A 24,969-nucleotide genomic window follows, 5' to 3' on the forward strand; every position below is an offset into this window, starting at 1 on the left:
AGCCACAGAGCCCTTTAGGCTCCCAGAGCTGAGAGCATTGACCATTTGCCTTTTTTGTGAAAGAGGTGACTGACCCCTGTGCTCGAGGTGGCCTTTCCGTGCCCTTTAACCCATAGCATAGGTCTCTGTGCCATCCTCTCCCTTTGCTATGGTGTGCACTTCCTGGTACATTTCCGTTAGCTCTTGACATTTCCAGAGCATTGGGTCTTGCAAATTGAATTTGCATGGCACCAGGAATAGACCTGATAGCAGGGTGTGGGACACTCCCTATGGGGAACCCTGCCCAGGGGCATAAGCTTACTTTTCCAGTCAACTCCCTGAACAGTGAGCCTTTGTGGGACAAGGTACTTCACGACATGACTTGACCTCTCTGCAGTGCACCCAATCCCTGCTTGGCTCAGATGTCCCCCAGAGAGGTTGTGTGAGTGTCCCCAGTAGAGGCAGCACTCTGTGTCGTGGCATTGACATGGCATCCAGGAAACTCAAAACCCGAGGGACATGTCGGGCAGTTGGAAGCAGATGTCTGCGTCCATGGAGAGAAGGATGGACTAGACACTCCTACAGGGGGTGAGCTGAGAAGCACTTCCTTGGCTTTTTCACAGCCCTGTAGGCTGCATGCCATGCTGAGTACCCATGCTGTGCTGAAGCCCCAGGCTTTGAGTCTCCCACAGCTGCTGTGTCCTGGGTCCAGGGTAGGATTAAGCAGACTTCAGCAGGAGAAAGGTGAAAACCCTGGTTGCAGTGTGGGGATGGCACAGTCATAACACTCCTGCACATGAGGCCCCTGACTTAGAGCCGTATAGCAGCTGTGACAAGCCAGCTCTGGTGACACTCATCTGCAATGCCAGGCCATGGGGGGTAGAGGAAGTAGGATCAGTTGTTTAATTATCCTTGGCTACATGGCAAGTTCGAGGCCAGCCTGGGCAACTTTGTCTATGAAAATAAGACAAAACTAGGTCTTGACTCTGAGCATCACTGCCTGTACCTGGCATGGTTGCCCCACCCCAGGTAAGAAACCCCTCTGTCCAGAGGCCATAACTGCAGGAGACCCCTGGCCAAGTGTCTATACAGCGCCCTGTTTGACTGGTCTGTGCTGAGGACCAAACACGCTCTCCTCAACAGGAAGGACATGGGAGAGGCTGTTTCTGTGAGGTCCCGGGCCCTGAGACGGCCAAGAATAAACCCTGTCCTTGGGAAAGCCATGGAGACTAGGAACCCAGGGGATCTCTGCAAACACCAGGGCTGGCAGGGGACTCTCATCCTCTACAGCAGCTGCTCTCAATCTGTGGGTTCTACATCAGAGCTCCTGCACACCAGACATTTACATTACAGTTCCTCACAGTAACAAAGTTACACTCATGAAGTAGCTCTCCAATAAGTTTATGGTTGGGATCACAACATGAGGAACTGAAATAAAGAGACACAGGATTAGGAACGGTAAGAACCGCCATTCTATAGGAACCCAGGCATCTGTACTCGGTGTCTGGAAGTGTGATAGGCTAGGCTTCACCCTCAGCGATGCCAGCATGTGGGCACCAAGCCCAGGTTCCACCCCAATGCTTCCTGGATATATGCAGGCCTGGTTCCATCAAGAAGTAATAAAGGAACCCTTGGTAAAAAACACTGGGTACCAAACTGGTCAGGAAAACACACCCCTCTGCTGCAACTCCTCTCAGGAGGGCTAGTCTTTCCAGGAGGCCCCGGCTATAACCAAACCTTATCTCCCAGTGCTTGCCCATTGGTGTCTTGGCCATATTCAGATTTGAGGACTTTGAACAGAATAGCTTCCAGCAGATTTGCATCAATGAATCCAACAAGCAGTTGCAGTCCTACTTCACCCAGCGCATCTTCAAGCTGAGGCAGGTGAGAGTGGACACCTATTCCCCAGCCCAGCCCAGCCATCACCCTGAATGTCAGCTGTGTCCCTCAGTATCAGCAGGATGGGGCCTGGGCACCGTAGGTTCCCCAGGACCTAAAGCTATGTCCTTGAACTCAGTGCCATGCTCAGCCCTTCCAGCCTCTTTCAACCCTTCTGGAAGCTCAACTGCTCCTGCAGCAAGTCAGCAGTGTGCACATTCTGTCACGTCATTTGTGTGTGTCTACAGGAGGTCAGAGCCTGTCCCCTCTGGTCCTTTCTTTTGCTGTATTTGCCTTTCTGAGGAGGCAGCACCCACAGGTATGGGAGGCAACCACATGCATATTCTGCAGCCATGTCTGATTCCTCTGAGGCTCAGTCCCACTTACACACCTACCCTCCAACCTCCCCCCTCCGTGTCACCCCTGGGGCTCTGTAAACCTTCCTGCTTTCTGTCTTTATATAACTGGTGACACTGCAGCCCTCAGTGGTGTCATACAGTGTTAGTTTGTCTTTGCACTGCCTGGAGGTCTGACTTAGGAGAATGGCTACCATTCTCATTCCTGTTCAAGGATCAGAATCTGAATCCTATGTAAGGCTGAATAATATTCCAGCACATGGCTGGGCCATGTTGAATTCACACAGTCACCTATGGATTTTATGTTTTGGCTTGTAAACACACACATATAAGACTCAAGTGACACCCAAGTGGAGAATTGCTGGAGTCCTCCATGGCTTTCTGAACTGTCTGAGAGACCATCCTGTCCACAGTGTATAGGGCACCATCTACTCATAGCTCACACAGCATGAGAAGATTAGTGAGGGTTAACCTGGCTTCTCTGTCTCCTACTTTCTGCCACACTAGCCCTAGCATCTTTCTGTATTGCAGTGAATGTTTAGAACCCAGGAGGATGGCAGCTTCCTTGCTCAAATATAGCAAGTTCCTCCTTGCCTGCTTTGAGACTGAGTCTCATGCAGCCCAGGCTGGCTTTGATCTCACCATTAGTTACGATGGCCATGAACTCCTGCTTGTCATGCATCAGACGTCTCTGAGCGCTGGGTGACAGGTATGCACCACTCTTAAGTCCTGCCACTGGGACAAGAGTGAGCAGAGCCAGCTCTGAAGCACACACTTTGCTGGTGTCAGGGATGACTGACTTATGATCCTGTCTTCCTTGCCCATGGCCCTTCTCCTTGGTGCATGCCATCCTTCCTCCCTGTGACTCATGGGGGACACCAAGCCTGAGGATGTCAGGAAGAAGTTTACTTACTTCACTGGGTTGGAGGCTGTTAGGTTCCTGCGTCAGTAGGTGCGATTCAAGCTAGAAGGTTTGTGGCATGAGAAACTGGAACAGAACTGGAATGGCAGGAACAATCGTCGCCTGGCTCTGAGAAGACCAGGTGGGCAGAAACTCATCGTTGGGCAGGTAGTGAGCTCAAGACCAGGCTGGGCATTGCTCAGTGCACGTGAACAGGTGTGCTTACATGGACATGTGTTTCCCCCACATGGTCACCACTTATCCAGGCACGGTGAATACTCCAAGGAGCTTTTTATGTTTTAACATTGTGTGTGTTTGTGTGTCCATACATACATATACACACATACATTCGTACATAAACACGAATACACGTACCTGAAAACACATGCATATACATGACTATACACATTCATGCTCATGCACAGATATATACACACCTACATGCATACACACATACATACACACACATACACACATACACACATACATGCATACACACATACACATATACATACACACATACACACACATACAATACATATACACACATACAAATACACCTATACACACATATAGACAGACATATACACACATATACATATACACGTATACACATACATGCATACACACATTCATATCCACACGTACATACAGACATATACATATATACTCACATACATGTAAGCACATGAGTGGAAGCCAGAGGACAGCTTGTCCCTTGGTTCTCTCCTTTTTACCACGTGGGTCCTGGGGATTGAGTCAAGCTCATCAGACTTGACAGCAAGCCCCTTTAACTGTAGACCCCTCTCATTGGCTGCCAGTTGCCTCTTTCCACAAATTCTATCCATGGTGGAATGTTTACAGTTGTTATTCTCCTGATTCCTTCAGCAATAGCGCAGACATCATTTACACTGCATTAGGAGTTATAATTCATGTAGATGTCAGGAGAGCTGGAGGCGTGCATGAAGAAGAGAGCCCACTTTCAATGTCATTATGTGGTATTGCCTTAGGCCCTTTTATACACTCCCCTGGCTTTGTCTGAGTATATGTTTGAGGTCTCTCTATGACTGTGCAAAGAAGTAAGAGATAGGGCTGGGCCACAAAATAGGAAAGTACTTGTTCATCCAAAAACAAAAACAAAAAACAAACATACAAACAAACAAAAATAGCTCTAGGGTGAAATATTGGTGCTAGTGCTGAACTACACAGCCAGAAGGTATTTTTCTAAGTAAATAACACAATATTGGGGATGACAATATGATCAAATATCCTACAACATAAGTTTGCAATGTTACCTACATTTTATAAATCAAGTCTGACCACCGTTTTGGTTGTTTCCAATCCTGTCTGAGTGCATCATCACGGGAATCCCAAGGAAAATCAGAAATGGGTTCTTGAAGCTGTTGCACAGGGCCAGTATAGACCTAAATACCACAGAGGAAACCTTGATTCTTATCACAAGGGATCATTCACCATCCCTCTTGTCACATAACTTATGACAAGACGTCACCTTTCCTAAACTTAGCCTTTTTCCCGAGTGCTGCAGAAGGGAAGACCTGGTGTCAAGGGGTCTGGATTCAAACCACAGGACACTGAATTCATTTAAATAGGTGTAGTTTATTAATGCACACACCAATACAGTTCAACCAGAGCAACAGCTCACAACTGTGTACTGGACATTGCTAGGCCCCGCTCATTGCAAAATCCACATGGGCTGGTGCACAAGTGTTGGAAATGCTTCGGTCTGTGGGCCCTGACTCAGGCCATTTTACACATAATTGTTCCTATTTTCCTTGAATCTATTGGTTCCTATGTGAAGAATACACTTGGGGAACTTGTTAAGATTAACAAACCTCATAACATACAGAACATAACAGGGTATGTGACCAGCACCACACAGTTCAACGTCAGAGTTTTTTGTTCTTTGTTAGTGTTTTTCTTGGCATCCATGATGTGGAGGCGTATTACAGAGCAATAGGAAAGAGCTGGCTGCTGTGTAACAAATTCACTGCTATTAAGGTAGGTATGGGGGCAAGACCTCAGGAGTAGCCCTTAAGATGGGAAGGAGATGATGTGTTTGATAACTGAAAGGAGCTGCCTCAGCTGTGTTTCTCTGCCTGCTCAGTGCCCATTCAACATCACTCTGTCCCTGAAGAGGAACTCAAGGTCTGCCCCCTGCTGCCTGTGAGCCAGGAAGAGGCACAGAAAGGCAAGGCCACAGCACTGGTTTCCAATCCCTCAGTAATGCTGGATTTCCAATAATGTACTTGTATACACAAATACACTGTGGTAAGTTGCAATAGATACTAATCATTTCTCACATAGGGCAGCAGTTGATTGACTACAACTAATTCTATTAAAAAGAAGAAACCTGGCTCCTGTAGAAATATACAAAGAAATATCTAGGATGGTGGGGGATGAATTCTGCCATGGACTGAACTCGTGGAAGTGGGGTTGGGAGAAAGATGCTGGTTAAATAGCCCACCAGGTTCACATTGTGTCAACTTGATTTAATCTAAGGACAAAGAAGTGGAGTATCTCTGATGGCTTTCTTCTAGTCCCTTTAAAGCATCACTGGGGTTTGAACTCAGAACTTCACACTTCTTGATGGGGCAACTACACTCAAGGAAGCTTAAGACTGTCATAGGCACAGTATTATGCTATATATACAGAGTAGATAATACTAAGATGTTCAGATGGTGATGTCCATTTGTATGCACTCTTAATGTGGACCTAAAAAAAGAGAGATCAAGGTCCTTAAAATAGAAAGATCAGTTCCAGTTGTTTTCTACCATTCCAAACAGAACGACTGGTAGGGAGAGAATGGTAAATAATCGAGAATTCGTAGATGATGCTTTGAATGAAGTGTGGATTTCTGTGCTCATTTAAACAGGGTCTCAAGTATCACATGTTGCCCTCTACCTGGCTGGCCAGGATCACTTTGAGCTCAGATAAACCTTCTTTCACTTTGCAATAAATAGGCTTATAAGAGTGGCCTCCAAGGACTGTGCAGACAGCATTAGCCTTTCACAGTTGAGGTGTGTAACCCACAACTATAGTTTTACCCATGTTTTTCCATGTCTACCAGCTATTTCAGATTGTTGCTGTTATATGCCTGACAATCAAGGATGCAGAAAAATAACCTGATGCAGAGTAAGGACATGGTGATCACATGGTGCCTCTTCCGTACGTTCTGGATGAGGTTTGTTAAAATTCCAATATTGCAAAAAGCTTTATATAGGGTCCATCACATTAAGGGTCACTATGCACTGTTCTATCTAAAATGGCCTAATCAGAACTGAGTCCCATATAACACTTCCTGCAATCCTCATATGAGAAGCTTGAGCTTTTAGTTTTGACTTTTTCTTTTCTCATTCTTTCTTATTTTTTGCTATATAAGTTGAGACAAAGATAGTTAAGGCCATGAATTTTCCCCCAAAATTTGAACTACGGATGTGATCAATCAGTGTTAGTGGGTGCATTCTATAAAGTATTCATTTTTGACTATGATAGATGCTTTTGTGTTTGGTGGGGTGGCCATTTCCCAGTGTACAGGTGCTGGGACCTTGCTCTATCCACTTAATGATGTGTATAGCCTCATTTTAGACGTTTCTGTGCCACCCTCTATATCTCTTGTGTATTTTATTTTTCTGATAAAAGCTCATGGTATATCTTACTCAGGCCTGTGAGCAGTGCTCCTTTGGTGACGTTGGTGCAACGAGCAGAACCCCACAAGCAGCATGAGGTTCCCTTCACTGGTGTTTCCAATATTGCACTTTCCTCTTCCAACTGGTCTCCACACATTTCCTAGCACCATAAAGACTTCAACTCCTTCTCCTAAGGAATTTTCTGGCAATTGTCGACTGCTAAGCACATGACTTCATGAGTGTTCCCCTAACACACGCCCATGTTGTAACCTACCATGCAGACTATTTCTTGATGTGATATAAAGCACCTGTACAGAATGAGACAGGAGAACTTTTGAGTGCATATTCAAGCTGGTATGAAATCTCAGGAAGTTTTAATGGCTAACATTGGTGAATGAGGACAATTTGAGTTAGGATGAGACATTTTGGGGCAAGATTTGACAGGAAACATTCATTTAGATGCTTAGGAATTACTAAGGTTTTTTATAATCAAGCCTTGAGGAAAATTTGGCTTTGGAAGCAGGAGATGCTCAGTGGCTCTGCCCCAGGAAAGGCTCCTGGAAAGGGCACCTCTGCTTATGCTCAGTACAGGGAGAACATTAGCAGGGAGGGAAAGTCTGCTCCCCATGACATCTGCTGTCCCTTCTTGGACATTCTATTGTCTCCTAGAGAGTTCTGGCATCCTCTGTGATGTCACCAGTGTTGTAGTGACAACCAGTGCCCTAGTTTCTCTCAGTCTGTGTCTGGCGGTTACTAGCTAAGACATGTTTTCCTGTCTTCGCAAGCGTTTTGGGAGGGGGAACGTCGATTGTGGAGAGACTAGAGTGAAGGAGTCTGGCCTTCCGTCTCAAAGTAATGATGGACAAAGACAGCACTTCTGGGGAATGTGGAGTAAGTTCTGGGCAGTATATTTTGAGCTTCCTGCCAGGGTGGCTGCAGGCTTAAGCTGACCTTTCTAGCAATGGGCCACAACAACTGGAGCATCTGAAAAGGAATTGAATTTCCATGAATATCACAATTCCTTAAAGTCAAGGATTTCAGAACTTTAGTTTCCCCATCCCCACTGGGAGGATATGGTAAGGCCAATGCTATTATACTGTGAACTTCTGGTCTTTACTTTTCAGTTCATTTGTTCTGTTACATTGATATGATAACACCATCAGTAGTCATGGAGGGTCCACCTTTTCTGAGTTTAGACAGGACAGCAATGTATTTCACTATCATTGCTTCTTTAAATACAGTGGGTATCTGACAGTAGTAACAGGGAGAGATTGTGCTCCAGGCAATAACCTTATGTTCTTAGACCTTCTCTGATTTCTTCTAACTGGCAGGGTCATTGTTTGCTTTATATATTAGAGGTTGTATGTTACAAAAATTTTTCTACAATACCAAAACTATTTGGAACGTGTAGACCAAGATTCAGCCTGTAACCTATTCGCACTTCTGGGGCATTTGGTATTTCACATAGGGACATTGATAAGTCTGTTGAACATATCCTCCCTGGAAATGCGTTTTAAATCCAAAGTTGTTGGCTTAGAGTATCAGGGTAGGACATCTGAGTGTCTCCAATCACTCAAGTCTTGTGGATGGTCAATTTATCATCTGAGTTCTGAACCCACAGTGGTGAGGGTCCTGAAACCAAGCTGTACCCTGTTCAGCTGATGATAATCCTGGAGAAGCCATCTCCGTGGTCCATGTAAGCACGTGATGTCCGGCATAGGGAACACCTGGCTGCTTACATCTCTTGGTCTCTATAGAGTAGTGGGAGAACTGAAATCCACTGAGGAGGCCTCTTAAGCATAGACCAATCGCCTAGCATTGACACTGGGTTCCAGGCTTGTTCTCCTGTTTAGGCCTCACTGAGGTCTATGAACACTCTATGCATTCTCCCCATGCAGGTTCACTTGTGTTCTTCTACCTACAGATGCTGGGAGAGAAACATCATCCCCTGGCACTGAACTAAGGGAGAAGCAGGCCAAGAAGGAAAAGGAGAGGCTGATTAAAGAGCTGCAGCTCATTACCGAGGAGAGAAATGACCTGAGAGATCGCCTGAGGTTTCTGACAGAGAGATCCATGAAGAACAGGTATGAATCGCTCCAAATGCTCATGTTTCATTCCTGGGTCTGCAAGGTCACCTTCTTAACCTATTAAGGTTTTGGGTTCTAGAAAGCTGTGCCTCCCTAACCACCCTGTGCTAAACCTCAGCTCCCATATAGAGGAGATTCAGAACCTGACCCTTCCTGAGGAGTGAGATTGAAAATGGACTCATCTGCTTCCATTTATTTAAAAGCATAACTTGTAGTCTGAATGAAGAATTCAGGGATAAAGTCAGGGAGAGTGAGTTCCCAGTGTGCATTTGCAAAGCCCTTGACAGCTGGTGGCTTTGCAAGATTGTAATTGCAGTGAGTTTATGGTGAGTCTCTGTACTTGCTAGGCAGGGGACTGAGTGCTGGAAGATCCAGGCAGCAGCCTGGGGTAATATAGGACCCACCCTGCGTTCATATATTCCTAAATGCCGATGTTCATTGTATTCTATCATTTGGGGCCAGGCCACACTTCAGGCCAAATCCATATTATGAAGACCTGGAGAGAATGGAGGAGGCGGTCATGTCAATTCTGCACAACTTAGAGATGGAGAACACTGAGGTCCATGAGAACAACCATAAGCTGAAGAAGGAGATTACCTTCTCTAGGTAAGTCCTGGTCAGAAAGGCTATCACCTGTGGAATTGCCATTTCTGACTTTCTTTGTTCTGGATTGGACGGTCTTCAGCTCTGGTTCTATCTCTTGTGCTGTTTACACATCAGTGTTCCAGGGTCATTAGGACTCAGTTTTCAGTTCCATAAAAGACTGTTCCTCATCCCAGGATTGTCTAGGCATCTTCAGAAGGCTCTAGATAGAACAGTACTGATTGAAGTCAGCAGAAGGTTATTAGGCTGACCTGGACCTATGGTGTCACACCAGGTTTTACAAAACTCAGTGCGTGGACCACATGGTTAGCATGACCTTCTCTTGGTTCTACTGACCGTTTTTGAGGGTGTTGGCCCAGTACTAATTGATGTTGGCCCCATGCTTTGGGCTTTCATGGATTTCTTGTAGATCCATGTTCTTTCTCAGAGGTGTGGACACTAATTGGTGTCAGGCCAAGCAAACAATTTATTCTTCCCCGAATTAACTCTTTATGGTTTGTGCAGCAGCCTTATATGTATCAAGATGCATTTTATTAAGTCTTCATGGGTATGTGGGACCTGGTAGAGTTAGTGGGACTTGGGAGTAGGAATGGGAGAAAGGGACAGCATGATCTTACTATGCAGACTGTATTTCCAGAAACCTGCTCAGCCAGCTCCTGATGGAGAACACATGTAGGAAGAAGTTGGTCCCACTGAAGCAGGAGAGCAAGGAGGTACATCTTGATTGTGCACTGAACCAGAAATATTTGGTTGACTTCAACAAGAAAGATAAAGACCATCAACGGCCAGAACCAGCATTATCAGGTAGGGACGAGCAGATGTGTTAGCTTAACAATATCTGATAAAATTTGCCAATTTGATACATCTTTGCTTCTCTTACCACCTTTCTAATTTACACTCACAACCAGCCAACCACCTCATGTAATGGAATTGTTCATTGCTCTGCCTATGTACAAGTATTCTGGGAAGTTAAGCACTTTTCAGAAACTGAATTATTGTGCAAGCATATTTGTCTGCTCTTTTTGAAGCTGCAGTCTAGAAATGGTGACAGATGAATAACATATCATATTATTGCATATCCATGTGATACATTGGATCCTATGTAGAGTTTTGAACAAGTTCTTGGTTCTTTGACAAATGACACTCTGTGGTCATGCGACTTCTTGTGTAGGAAGCACCTTTCCGGGATAAGAACCAAGTGCAAATGTCAAATTAGTACTTGTCACTGGCTTCAACCTTGGTGACATATGGACATCTCCTTTCTTCCTGCAACCCAATGAGGTCTCTACCCATTGCCCTGTTCTTGGTTTGCACTGGTATAAGTCTGGGTCCCATATTGTCAGCCCACATTACTGTGAGGCTCTCTGGAGATTTTGTCCTGCCCACAGAGTTGGCAACAATGATATCACTTAAAATGTCCATGTCGACTGTTCAATAGAACTGAGGTGGTAGAAGGCAGCATTCTGACAGCTGGCTTGCATTTCCCCACCAAATCAGTGTCTGAAAATCTGCCTTCCTCTCCCAGGTCTCAGAAAGTGCAAGAGAGCTGGAATTGGACACACCCCAGTAAGAGAGCTTCCTGAAGAATAAGTTGCTTTCTCAGGAGTCCCTGATGACCAACATCCTGAATGGTAACAACATTTTTTCGATGAGTATTCATACTCTGAGTTAATTTGTCATTTCTTAGAGACTCTAAATTTATATACCACTAAGCCAGCCTGACTGATTGAGGTCTTACTTTCTTCTCAGAAAACAGCACTTGAGAGACAACTTGGGGGACCGCCTTTCATTATGTGTGCCAGAGGAGAAACAGCAATACGTCTGTGCTTCTAAATGTTCGTTAAGAATATGCTTTTAGAAATATTTTTGTTATGATTTTAATTGAAGTTTTCTTTTTGTTGTTTCATATTTATATGTTCTTGTTACTATTTTTACTTTCAAATATTTTTAAATATTTTTATTCATTTTAATCCTGTTTTGTTGTAAAAATGTATTTGTTATGAATAAAAATTGAATTCTATCTCTTGACTCTTAAGACCATCATTCTTACTCAAGGGTTCTGTCCCCTCCTGTGGACCTAGAACTGACAGCTGGAGATGGATCTCTGCATGTTCCATGGAGCCTGGGCTAATAAGTGAATTCAAAGTCACCAAGCGGTACCCAGTGTGATAGTGTCTTTTGTGTGGATAATGTGGCTGTTTCTCCGACACACACTTTGTGATGTAATCACTGACATGCTTTACCCAATTGTTAGGGTCCATGTGGTTCTTCTGAGAGACAACACATGCTCTACCCTGTGAGTCATCACCACAGCTCCTGCAGGTGGCTTTTGTTATTCCACATGATGTGCTGTATTAGGTGGACAGGATCACCTACAATTAAATAGAGAGATCTCAGGAGATGTGTGTTCACAGGGAACTTACTGAGCTGTGCATGCTCAACGTGTTAGGTTGCCAGGCATCCCTACAGGGCTCTGGTGTCCCCACTGCTCATTGTGGGTCAGGATCATCCTCCAGCATCACTTAGTGTCCCTATTAGAGCAGAACTTTCAGCTGTTATCAATGATGACTATATGTATTATACACATCTGATAAAATACAGAATAGAAACTAGCTTCTTGTAGGCCAGATTGACATAATGAGTTTTTTGATTGTTAGCAAGAAAATTATTTTAATCTAAGCAGTTTAGGGAGGAACCTCCAGAGCATCCATAGTGAATGCAGCCTGCAGCTGTGAACACAGGTTTCTTTTGGAGAGCAGGCCTGTGCAGGCCCAGAACCTAGGTGGGACAGTTCAAGCTACCCTTTTTCCATGGCCAATCTGGGATCGTATTGAGAATGTATTTTTTCCAGGTGACAGATTTCCAATTTATGGAATTGAACTAACTTACTGAGAGTGGAGGCGACTCACAGAGTTAAAGTACAGAAGGACCAATCCAGAATGTCCACAAAAGCTTGCTGTCACCCCAGGGCTTTTAAAAGCTCAGCACCTAGAGAACTAATGTAGTCTTTGCTTATTCTCAAGCTTAGGTCTAGTCATTCATTATAAGCTGACCATGACACAAAAAGTGTCATCTGTGTCACAATAGAAACTAGTTGTCACTAGATTCACCCCACACTATCACATCACTACCGTGTTTGAGGTTCTCAGTTACTATCTAAGAACCTGGAAGTGGCCAGGGTCTTGCTACACATACTCATAATTTATGTCCACATTGTCAGCTGAGAGTCTTCATACAGCCTGCTCTGTAATTTTGTAGAAGATTAATAGTGTTCTTGTGAGCACAATGAGATTAGGAAATCGGGGGATCCCAGGAGCCTCTCTGACTTCTAGCCCCCCATGCACTGCCAGATGCAGCCAGAGGACAAGGGGCTGTCGGTTCCAGGACTCTCCACATCCCTGCTGGGGTGCCATGCCCAGCCTGGAGAGTGAGGGTCGGTCCTGCTGTCCCCAGTCCCTCATGCCCAGAGCCTATCCACTGGCTGGCTGGGCTTGGCTTTCCTGTGCCTGGCCCTCCTTTGCCCATCCCTGCCCTGCCTTGCCCTGTCCTGTTGACTCTCACTACTTAGGCCAAAGAATTTGAGATTTGGGCTCCCTGGCCCTGCACTCAGAGCCTCTGGGAAGCAAGGAGACCCAAAGGGACAGACCCCAGGCCTGGCCCTGGAGTCGTGCATCTCCCCCTACCCAGAGGTGTATTCCACAGTTCTCCACTCCAAGTTTTGTTTTCAGGAACCCCAGCAGGTGGCGCTCTTTGCTGAGCCTTACATGTGAGCCTGGGATAGTGGTGGGATGTAAAGTGCTGGAAGTCTTTCAGAAAATTCAGGCTTTTCTCAAACTCTCTGACCATCCAGTGCCCTCCCTGGTTCACCCACCCTGTGGAAGGTGGGAATCCACTTTTCGATGTCCTGTGTGACTTTCCCTGCAGACTGGGCTCTCCTGCAGGAGATGCTTTCACATGCTTCTTTAAAAGCACCTGTTCCTCAGACATAGATCAGCTGTGAAAACAGGCTTCTTCAAGTCAGTGTGCGAGCTCCCCCTCCCAGCTTAGAGCTGCAACACCATAGGATCCTCCAGCCCCAGTGCTGGGTGAGTCCCCCAAAGGACTTAGAGCAAAGTGCCCCTTCTGAGATGTGACTTAGAACAGAAGGTTCAGAAGTGACAGTCAACCCCCAAGTGCTTCTTCCAGGAGAAAGCAACCAGCTGTCCCTTTGAAACAGTGGTGGCTCCCACATGACCCAGTTCTGTGATTGGAGAAGATTTTCTGGTACTTTGTTGCCCAGTCACAGTGGGGATACATTCTTGATCCATGCTCATTCCTACAAGAAAAGGTCCTCCTCCCCACCCAGGCCTTGAGGTGAACCCAGGTACTTAAAGATCAACGGACCAGAGAGAACAGAATGCAGTCCAGGGGAGAGGAGAGGCCAGAATGATCTTAAAGCAGAGAAAAGCCCCATATTGGCCATCTAACATCTTTAGGGTTTGTGCATATTGTGTACTTCAGAACCTTAAGGTCACATTTTCTGATAACACTGTTAGGAGAAGCAGAAGTCTACTGTGGGTGGGATTGTCCCAAGCAGGGAGGGGATCTGACTCTGCAGGCCTGGCCACCCTCTGTGTTCTCCTGAAAATAACTGTTGGTCAGCTGTAAATCTGAAGTGAGAATTGTTTTTTGTCAACTCAAACGGATGACATTTCAAGTCTCACACGCTATGTGACTTTACACACAGGGGACTTGAACTTACTTCTAGAGAAGTGACTATGGGCCGTCAGAGGGAAACCATTCTTGACTTTAGCATTCTGTCTGTATAACAGTCTACAGGGACTGGCTTCCTGGACAGACATGTTCAAGCAGACTCACATTGTTATGGGGAAAACCTGAGGCAAGAAATGTCCTGGGGACAGTGATTTCAGATTGTGCCTTTAGCCAGGAATCTCTGTTGTCCTTAAGGCCTGCTAAAACATGTAACTAGTTCAGGGCATCTCTTTCTGATAACTGTTCTGGGTTCTCCTGAGAAGAAGGCCTTACTTTAAAAGTATTTCACAGAGCAATGTTTCTCAACCTGTGGGTCGAGACCCCTTCCCAGGCCCTTTTTTTCTGATACTTTGCCTATCAGATATGTTGCATATTATGACTTACAAGAACAGCAATATTAGTTACAAAGTCGCAATGAAATAATTTTATGGTGGGGGTGACCACAGCATGAAGATCTGTATTAAAGGGTTACATCATTAGGAGAGATTTGAACCACTGCCATAGAAGCTGACAGATGGGAACAGACTCCTCAGATGAGTAGAGACCCATGGCAAGTGATACTGTGTCCTACCCTAGAACCCAGAGGCAGAATCTATCCCAGGAGTCTGTGGGTCACCTTGTCTTAAATTCTCCCAGGGTCAAGAATAGCATTGATCATCTCAGCAGAGTCAGCTTGCACAGCCCACCTCAGGCCCATGGCTTCCCTGTACAGAGAAGGATGTGGGTCTGAGTGACAGCCAGTGAGACTGAGGGGACCCTGATACTCATTTGCTTTGAGCTGTGGTTTCTTCACCTGTAAAATGGACGTGTTTCTGCTGAATTGGGTTGTTGTGGAGATTAACAGAACATACAACCTGCTCAGTGTCTGCCTGGCATGGACACCTGCTGGTTAAATGGAATTTGTTCATGGTGATGCATTTAAAAGAAGAATCTCTAGCCCCATAGTGTTAGATCCCGGGTTGTGGGGAGCGGGTGTGGCGGCAATCCCAAGATGGCGCCCGGGACTGCTGCCAAGTCTTATGACTAGCACCTGACTTCCTCATACATCCAAAAGTAAGCCACGCCCATCGTGAGAGCTGCGCAGGCGCACCATGACACAAGATCAGGCCATTTGGCGTGGACCTATGAACTGAGACTATGTAGACTGCACTGATGGGGCGTGGTTACTGGTTTTTTAGTAGGGAGTGTCCTTGGGGGTAGAAGATTGCTGCTTGCATGCAGAAAGAAAGGTTCCTGAATAAACTGCTTTGAGAAGAACTCCGTGGTGTCTCTCCTATCTGCAGGATGGAGACGGAGACGACACCGGTGCCATACAGGTATTGTAAGCATTTTGTGACTCTACGACCACCTCAGATTAAACCCGAAGGCTCTTGTTTAAAATTAAAAAAAAAAATCAAGTATAAATTACTAATATGAAAAAAATCATAGTCAGAATTGAGGTAATTCCTGTGAAGACATTTAGTTTTTCATTATTTTCTCCTTGAGGACTTCTCAATTGTCTTTCCAAAATGTGATGGCCACACAAATGGTTCCCAGCGGGTGTGATCTCTCTGTCCATGGGCCTTCCCAAAAGCTGCAGAGCCAATGTGTTGTTTTACAACACAAAATTCCAGACATTAAGTTTACCAATGAAGTCTCAGGAATCAGATGCTGAAGTCAAGTAAAGCTCCCAACTGTCCTTCCTAATTCACTGACCCCACAGAAAAAGAACATTCCTGTTCCCTCTGCACACTTTCTTAAAAATCCTTCAATTCAAAGACTTTCCATTGCATTAGTCATCTTCATTTCCTTTCAAGATATGCCTTGATCTCCTCTGGACCTAAGTGCACGTTTTACCTTTGCAATGAAGGTGTGTAGTAGGTGAGTCATATGGTAATAAAGTCCATGTTTGCAGTAAACAAACAACTTTTTCTTTAAATGTCTGTGCCATGGCAATGCTATACCACACACTAGTTTTTCACTAAATAATACATTCATAGAGATCACCGTGTGATCTAATATTTTGTAACATAACTTAGTAATGTTCTCTCTATTATAGAAATCAAGTTCTCTCATGTGTATTCTGGTCTTTTTTCTGTCCTGTCTGAGTACATCATCATGGGAATCCCAAGGAACATCAAACCTGGGCTTTTGAAACTGTTGCATGTGGCCAACCGGGAACCAAAACCACCCAGGAGACTACTGATACTTGACACACATCAATTCCCCTCCCTATTTTCATATAGTTTATGGGAAGAGGTCACCATTGCTGACCATGTCTCATTATCCAACGTGCTACTAAATAGAACAGTTGGGGTAAAGGAGGTCACCCACAAAGCACAAAACACCCATCTCAGATAAACATGTATGGTTTATTGAATCCAAACATCAATGAATTTCAGGACACAATTAAATGTCGAAACCTAAGGATAATAGATAGTGAAGAGAATTAAGATTTCTAGTTCATAGGTCCAGTAAACACCTTCAACAAATCATAGCAGAAAACTTCCATAAGGTAAAGAAAGAAAAGACCATAAAGTTACAACAAGCTTACAGAACATCAAATTAATTATACCAGAAAGAATTCCTCCATTCACACAATAATTAAAACACTAAATGCACAGATCAAAGAAAGAACATTAAAAGGGGTAAGGTATTGAAGAGCTAAATTTCAAAAAGTCAGTCACAAACAAATTGCTGACATGCATGAGAGAATTTGAGATAGGGTTCACCGACCCGGCTATCAGCCCCCAAGGACACTGGCCATCTGGAGCCACCCCCTCCCCTTCCTTCACTCCCTGAGGATGAGTCATCCCCCTGCTGAGTGAGATGAGTCACCCTACCCACATTGCTGAGATGCTAGATTACACGTATTCTTTGCTGATGTAACTCCGCACTAAAAGTAACTGTGTACCATTTGAATCAGCCAATCATGTGTAAAAGCGCGAAATCCCCTGGCTTTCCCTATATAAACCCCTGCCTTTAGAGGCTCGAGGTCGGCTCCGTGAGATACATGTCGGCCCGAGATCTTGTTAATAAAGCTATCTCTTGTTGTTACATCAAGATCGGCTATGCGTGTTTCCTGGGGCAAGCCATAAGGAGACTGGAGCGAGAGTCTCCCCAAATTTGGGGTTCTTTCAGTATAAACATCCAGTAACAAAAAAAATTCAGACGTATCTGAATTACACCAGACTTCTCAACAGAGACTCTAAAGGTCAGAAAATCTTGGGCAGATGTAATGCAGACCCAGGCTCCTATATCCAGCATAATCCTCAATCACCATAAATGGAGAAACCAAGATATTTCTTGTCAAAACAAATTTAATGAATATTTTTTTTTTTCCGGAGCGGAGGACCGAGCCCAGGGCCTTGAGATTGCCAGGTAAGCATTCTACCACTGAGCTCAATCCTGAACCCTACAAAACCAAATATAAACAATACTTTTCTCTAAGAAAGCACAAAAGAGGATAATAGGAGGAAAACTCCAAGACAATAAACTAAACTATACCCAAGAAAAACCAAGAAATTAATCATCTCTCAATAATTTCAAAAAAGAGAAGCACACAAACATAATTTCACCTACAACCAGAAAAAGAAGACAATGCAGCAATCATTGGCTTTAATATCTGACCAGATCCTCTTTCCCTAATCCCCAAGCTTCTAGGGGCCAAACTGCCAGCCAAAGTGTATGCAAGGATGCTCTATGGTTCAAGGTGAGGCCTATTGCCCCACCAAAGGCAGATCCTAGAGGTGTGAGGTGGGGATGGATATGTGTGGCTGCAGGAGCACTGTCACATAGGCAAAGCTGAGCAGAAACGGGATGTAAGGTTTGATGAGGGGAGTGTGGAAAGTAGGACAATATTTGAAATGTAAATAAATAAAATAACTAATTAATAAAAAATAGCCAAAAATAAAATAACAAGTAAACAGGTAAATGAAAATTAAACCAAACCAACCAAACAAACAAACAAAAACTCCTGTAGTGGATTGGCCTAATGCTGCTTGTGTTTTAATGCTAATTTGTAGAACTCAAGACTGGTTAACCCCAAATAACTGACCCTGCTCCCAGTTAACTGTGATTATAAAGAAGCCAACAGCCAACAGCTGCACAGCAGAGAGATGGGGGAGGGGAGCTTTGAGGGCTTTGCTAGAGAGGATCATGAGGAGGGAAGGAGGAGGAAGAAGCTGCCAGAGAATAAAGGAAGAACATGTGTGATGAAGAGGAGAGAGGAAGAGGACAGCAGCCATGGTTAAGGGAGAGGAGAGCCTGGTCCTGAGGGCTGTCCAAGGGGAACAAAAACAGTCAAGATGCTACACAGTCAGTAAGAGCAGCTCTCAGGCGAGCAGAGATCAGCAGAGACCCCAGACCAACAAGCTACGCAAGCATAACTCTATCCAAACTCCCTCTCAATATCCCGTGTCCTCCATGGGCCTGGCCTCAGCGTGTGTCCTGCGTCAGCACATGTGTCTGTCTCAGCTGACATCACTCTGCCCATCAGCCCGAGCCCAAGGAAACAGCGAGAAACCACACAGCCCACCAGAAGGGTTTTTGCTGTGGTTCTATGAAGTCCCAACAAATGCAGCTCAACTACAGAATGCAAGGCAGACCAATGCATGTGTGTCCTTAGTGCAGAACCCTTCATCACATGTCCTTTCACATGCGTGCGTTAGCAGAACATCCTTTTACCTGCATCTGCCTCAGTGAAACATTCCTTCACACATCTGCCTTAGCCTTTCACCTGTGTCCACTTCAGGGAACCACTCCTTCAGGTGTAGAATTTCTCTAGAATAGCAAACCGCATACAGAACATTCAGAACAAAACAAGGTGTGTGGTCAGCATGTCCTTGAGCCAAGTCCCTTCTCCTCGTCAGTGATAGCAGGCTTGTTACAGCAACAATATGAAATGGCTGGCAGGCATGGAACAAAATGGCAAAGGTATTCTGGGGGATGTCACACAGTACCAGCCAGCAGCTCAACTGAATTTTTAAGTTTTGATGTTACAAGTGAATATACTTGACCTTCAAACGCTGAGAGAGCCCATTATAATATGAACTATATAAACTAGGCCAAGACCACCTCTAGGGCAGAGGCCCTCAGCCTGGGGGTCGTGACCCACACAGGGTCTCCTATCAGATAGTTTACACTACAATAAAGATTCATTACAGTAGCAAATTTACAGTTGAGAAGTAGCGACAAAATAATTTGTAGTTGGGGTCACCACAGCTTGAGGAACTGTTCTAAAGGGTTGAGGCCATAGGAAGGTTGAGAAACACTGCTCTAGGAAATTATGTTTTCTTTCTCTTTCATATTTTTCAGACAGAATCTCAAACTGTAGCTGAGATTGGCTTGGCTTGGAACACGTGTGTAGTTCATGCTGGCATCAGACTTATGGCAATTCTCCTGCTTCAGCCTCCTACTCAGGAGCCTACCAGGGTGAGATCACAACCACGGGTAATGGGATTGCTGTTCTTGGTTGTCAACTTGAGTGTACCTGGAATTAACTAATGCCAAATGGCTTGATGCCCTGTGAGGGGGATTGATCTCTCTCTCTCTCTCTCTCTCTCTCTCCCCCTCTCTCTCTCTCTCCTTCCTTCTTTCTGTTTTCCTCTCTTCAACCCCCTCCTCTTGGTCCTCCTCCTCTTCTTTGGTTTTTTTGAGACAGGGTTTCCCTGTGTAGCTCTGGCTGTCCTGGAATTCATACTGTAGACCAGGCTGGCCTTGAACTCAGAGATCCACCTGACTCTACCTCCTGGATGCTGAGGCTAAAGGCATAAGCACCATTGGATTTTTTTTCTTAATTAAATTTTCTGAAGCAAGAAGACCTACTTGTAATCCAAATCTTGGAGATCAGAAGATAAATCTTGGGGCTGGGGATTTAGCTCAGTGGTAGAGGGCTTACGTAGGAAGCCCAAGGCCCTGGGTTCGGTCCCCAGCTCCAAAAAAAAGAAAAGAAAAAAAAAAAAAGAAGATAAATCTTTAATTCAGATCTTTTGAGATGGAAAGGCCCACCTCTTATCTGGACCACACCTTCTTTTTTCTTTTTATTTTTTTCATCTTTATTAACTTGAGTATTTCTTATTTACATTTCGATTGTTATTCCCCTTCCCGATTTCCAGGCCAACATCCCTCAACCCTTTCCCCTCCCCTTCTATTTGGGTGATCCCCTCCCCATCCTTCCCCGATAACCGCCCTCCCCCCAACAATCATGATCACTGGGGGTTCAGTCTTGGCAGGACCAAGGGTTTCCCTTTCCGCTGGTGTTCTTACTAGGCTATTCATTGCTACGTATGCAGTTGGAGTCCACCGTCAGTCCATGTATACTCTTTGGGTAGTGGCTTAGTCCCTGGAAGCTCTGGTTGGTTGGAATTCTTGTTCATATGGGGTCTCAACCCCCTTCAAGCTCTTCCAGTCCTTTCTCTGATTACATCAACGGGGGCCCAGTTCTCAGTTCAGTGGTTTAATGATGGCATTTGGCTACGTATTTGCTGTATTCTGGCTGTGTCTCTCAGGAGAGATCTACATCCAGTTCCTGTCGGCTTGCACTTCTTTGCTTCATCCATCTTACCTAATATCTGTATAGGTATGGGCCACATGTGGGGCAGGCTGTGAATGGATGTTCCTTCTGCCTCTGTTCTAAACTTTGCCTCCCTATTCCCTGCCAAGGGTATTCTTGTTCCCCTTTTAAAGAAGGAGTGAAGCATCTGCATTTTGGTCATCCTTCTTGATTTTCATGTGTTCTGTGCATCTAGGGTAATTCGAGCATTTGGGCTAATATCCACTTATCAATGAGTGCATACCATGTGAGTTTTTCTGTGATTGGGTTACCTCACACAGGATGATATTTTCCAGTTCCATCCATTTGCCTATGAATTTCATAAAGTCATTGTTTTTGATAGCTGATTAATATACATTGTGTAGACGTACCACATTTTCTGTATCCATTCCTCTCTTTAAGGGCATCTGGGTTCTTTCCAGCTTCTGGCTATTATAAATAAGGCTGCTATGAACATAGTGGAGCATGTGTCTTTGTTATATGTTGGGGCATCTTTTGGTTATATGCCCAAGAGAGGTATAGCTGGATCCTCAGGTAGTTCAATATCCAATTTTCTGAGGAATCTCCAGACTGATTTCCAGAATGGTTGTACCAGTCTGCAATCCCACCAACAATGGAGGAGTGTTCCTCTTTCTCTACATCCTCTCCAACATTTGCTGTCACCTGAGTTTTTGATCTTAGCCATTCTGACTGGTGTAAGGTGAAATCTAAGGGTTGTTTTGATTTGCATTTCCCTTGTGACTAAAGATGTTGAGCATTTCTTTTGGTGTTTCTCAGCCATTCGGCATTCCTCAGCTGTGAATTCTTTGTTTAGCTCTGAGCCACATTTTTTAAATAGGTTTATTTGTCTCCCTGCAGTCTAACTTCTTGAGTTCTTTGTATATTTTGGATATAAGCCCTCTATCTGTTGTAGGATTGGTAAAGATCTTTACCCAATCCGTTGGTTGTTGTTTGGACCACACCTTCTGCTGGCAGCTCATATCAAGGACATGGAAGAAGGAAGTTTGCTATATTAATTTGCCTACTTCTTCAGGATTCCCGCATGTACTGAAGAGCAGCTGAAATATCCAGCCTTATGGGGTCCAGGAGTTGCCCCATAAACCACACAAACTCTGACCTCACTTAGAGAGGGATGGTTTTTTGAATGCCCACCCTAAGACTGATCATCAGAGACGTAGCTGAGAATTTGTCAGGCTACGACCCTGGACATTTTTCTATGTCAGTTTATAAAGCTTAAATCTGTGAGCTCATAGGCAGGTGCTGGAAGGGCTGTCTGGTTGTCAGCCCTGACTCAAGCCATTTTAGACAACAAAGGTTCATACTGACTTTTTATCTGTTTAAAGATTTATTTATTTATATATAAGTACACTGTAGCTGTCTGCAGACACACCAGAAGAGGGCATCAGGTCTCATTACAGATGGTTGTGAGCCACCATGTGGTTGCTGGGATTTGAACTCAGGACCTCTGGAAGAGAAGTCAGTGCTCTTAACCATGGAGTCATGTCTGCAGCCCTCATATGGACCTTTAATTTTATTGGTCCTACATGAAGCTTATAATTATGAAATTTAAGATTAAGAATATTAATAAAAATGATGCTTATGCCAATATTACTCTGGGACTGGTATGCCAACTCCATTCAGGCTGTGTAAGGTCATCTCTTTTCCTTTTTAATTTTATAATTTGTCATTTCAGGGTATGGTGAACTCTTTCAACAAATGCTTGTCCTTGTGGATGGTATTCTATACCAGTAATATGTACAATATGATATCATTGACAAAATGGTTTTTATTTTTGCTCTGATTGGTATTTTATTTCTCCTTTACAAATTCCACATAATAGAAAAAGGCTTTTTGATAACATTGTTAACTTTGCTGGAAATGATCATATAATCATTTGAAACAGCACAAATGTGCACATACAGGACTGAGGTTTCTGCAGCCTGTAAACACCTCTGTGGGTTTAACAAGGAAAAAAAGCAATTAACTGACAATTCAACTGTAACTCTTAGAAAAACACCGGTTTCCTTACCAAGCACGAGTGTCCTGTACAGGGACCTATCATCCCAGATGGCAATGAGTTCAAGCCTAGGGCAGCCAGGAGCAGCTCCCCACACCAGCTCAGAAGACCCTCCCCACCTAGCACTTCTTCCAAGTGCTCCTTAACCTCATCACAGGTGACAGCAGTCGCCCCAAGAGAGGACAGAGCAGCAGACACAGTGGTGGTGGTTCCCGAGTGTTGTGTGCGGCATTTCATATCCAGCGTCTCAGGAACGTGTCCATGCAAGCATGCGTACCATTCTTTAGACTGCTCCCCTCATTTCTTGAGTGAGGGGACCAGGCCTTCCTAATTCACTTTAGGTGCCTGGAATAACAAAGTATTTCACCAGAAGGGGTGTAAGCAGTGCTATCTGATAAGAATACGAAGAAGGAAAAAGCAGATATCTTAAAGAAAACGTGTGTTCTACTCACACTAAAATATCAGACCAATGCACAATATACTGCAAAACTGTGACACAATACGGCCAAACACAATGTTCAAATATTGAACTGTTCAAGCATGTGAAGATCATCTTCTGAAAGACAAACTGGGTTCTTATTTTGTAGCTACCTTTGTGTAACTTCAACTGCTGTCCCTCAACAAGGTCTGACACTGTCTTGGTACTTGTTAGGAAGTTAGATGAGACAATTTAAGCTCAACAGTCAACTCCCGGGATCTCCCAGCGCTCATTTTCAGCATTCGTCCGAGGACTGGGCATCATCTTCATCCCTCACTTCTCGGTATCTCCCTGAAGACTCCCCTTCTGGATTGTAGCTCTGCATTGTAATATTCAGTCTCTCAGCTAGTTTCTGTGCTGCGAGCTTTGCCCGCATCTTCTCATAATTCTGCTTCTGCTCTTTCTGCAGAGCCAGCGACTCTTCTATGGAGAGCCACTGTGCAGGCAGGGGGTGGAGCAGAAGAAGGCGAGCTGCTGTGACATCATCAAGATGCTGCCTAGCCCTGCGTCTCTGCTCTTCTGAGGAAGCAGGAGACTGAGCCCTCTGACAATGACTTGTTGAGTCACTCTGTTGTGTGGGTAACACATTGGTCTTAAACTTATGAGGAGGGGGCACTGGGTTTCTAGCTCGCATTTCTAGCACTGTCATGTAATGAGGCTTCTTAGGAGTCTCACTCTGCACTTCTGGAAAGTTCTCAGTGCTGGTGTTTTCTTCTGAGGGTTCAGTCTGGTCTGCAGTTGTGATCTTTTGCAATTTAGTGATAAATAGACTGTCGACGCTGCTGGAAACCTCTTCCGCTTGACTTGAATGCTGGGGGAGATGTTCATTAACTTAAGATGGGGGAGCCTGGGCTGTGATGCGGACAGACAATCTGGTAGTCACTGTGCAGCCAGTCTCCAAAGTCTCATCATTGCCTTTGTGAGTGAGCTGTGTAGGTCCCTGAGTTTCTGAGGTTGTTTTAGATGATTCAATGTCTACTGACGAACATTCAGGAACTAATGATGAAGTATCAAGCATCAGGTCAGAATTCTGGGCCTTGTCTATGTCGGTATCAACTCTTGTGGATGCTTTATGCCTTAGCTTACAGTCAACACTAACAGGATGAAGTAGTTCAGTTCTCCCTCTGACCTCTTCACTTTCTGAAATGGCAGCTCTCAGTTTGGCAGTGGTGTCTGAGATCTTTTTACCAGCATCAGATCCAGCCGTCTCCAGGCAGGTGTCAGCCAGTCCCTCAAGGGCACTAAGAGCATTAACCATGAAAAATAGAACAAGATCTCTGCCTCTTGCCTGCCTGACAGCCAAGCATGTGTATGCCCTGGCTATGCTCACGCTGGGACCCCTGCTAGATATTAAGATATAGATACCTGATAGTTGATTAGGACCCTGTTCGAAAAGGAAGACACCGGATATTTCCCTCTGGCATCCATATGTCATGCGTGGTTGTACATGCTGGTAGAATCTCTCTCTCTCTCTCTCTCTCTCTCTCTCTCTCTCTCTCTCACACACACACACACACACACACACACACACATTCAAAGTTTTGAAGCACAGCAGAAGAATCTCTGGGACTCTAAGCCTGACCAGCCTCATCTGTGAGCCACAGCTTCTGTGTGAGAGCTCCTTTGTGTGAGAGGCATAGGGTGACTGAGGAAGGTTGCTGGTGTCCATCCCTGGCCTGCAAGTGCATGTATACAGAGACATGGACACATGCACATGCTGAGTACCCCTCATCCAATCC

The 24,969-nt window shown here is 44.8% G+C and overlaps 2 protein-coding genes and 1 pseudogene across 7 annotated transcripts in view; 2 read left to right on the top strand and 1 right to left on the bottom strand.

Annotated features, from left to right (window-relative positions):
• Positions 1-7,547: 7,547 nt before the first annotated feature.
• Positions 7,548-11,471, top strand: LOC147998922 (disks large homolog 5-like). Its single transcript, XM_087595723.1, has 6 exons — positions 7,548-7,652; positions 8,686-8,845; positions 9,311-9,454; positions 10,089-10,255; positions 10,977-11,082; positions 11,201-11,471. Exons 1-5 carry the CDS (start codon positions 7,646-7,648, stop codon positions 11,039-11,041), a joined length of 543 nt encoding a protein of 180 aa, XP_087451849.1. The 5' UTR covers positions 7,548-7,645; the 3' UTR covers positions 11,042-11,082; positions 11,201-11,471.
• Positions 11,472-22,535: 11,064 nt separating this feature from the next.
• Positions 22,536-24,287, bottom strand: LOC147998923 (DNA-directed RNA polymerase II subunit GRINL1A pseudogene; annotated as a pseudogene). The gene has a single exon (XR_015643788.1). The product of XR_015643788.1 is annotated as a DNA-directed RNA polymerase II subunit GRINL1A pseudogene (transcript).
• LOC147998924 (uncharacterized) overlaps positions 23,726-24,969 on the top strand; it is a 142,681-nt gene continuing 141,437 nt past the window's right edge. For all 5 annotated transcript variants that reach the window (XM_087596013.1, XM_087596014.1, XM_087596009.1 and 2 more), the window contains exon 1: positions 23,726-23,787. The gene's annotated coding sequence lies outside the window, so the exon portion shown is untranslated. The remainder of the gene's footprint in view (positions 23,788-24,969) is intronic.

This window comes from Rattus norvegicus, chromosome 19 (genome assembly GCF_021556685.1).
Source record: "Rattus norvegicus strain SHRSP/BbbUtx chromosome 19, alternate assembly SHRSP_T2T, whole genome shotgun sequence".
Classification (NCBI taxonomy): Eukaryota; Metazoa; Chordata; class Mammalia; order Rodentia; family Muridae; genus Rattus; species Rattus norvegicus.

Bases quoted from the DNA above. Each gene is read 5' to 3' on its own strand.
- LOC147998922 (XM_087595723.1), top strand. The intron at 8,846-9,310 runs GTATGAATCGCT...ATTTGGGGCCAG, and splicing joins GAGAGATCCATGAAGAACAG to GCCACACTTCAGGCCAAATC. The intron at 9,455-10,088 runs GTAAGTCCTGGT...CTGTATTTCCAG, and splicing joins AAGGAGATTACCTTCTCTAG to AAACCTGCTCAGCCAGCTCC.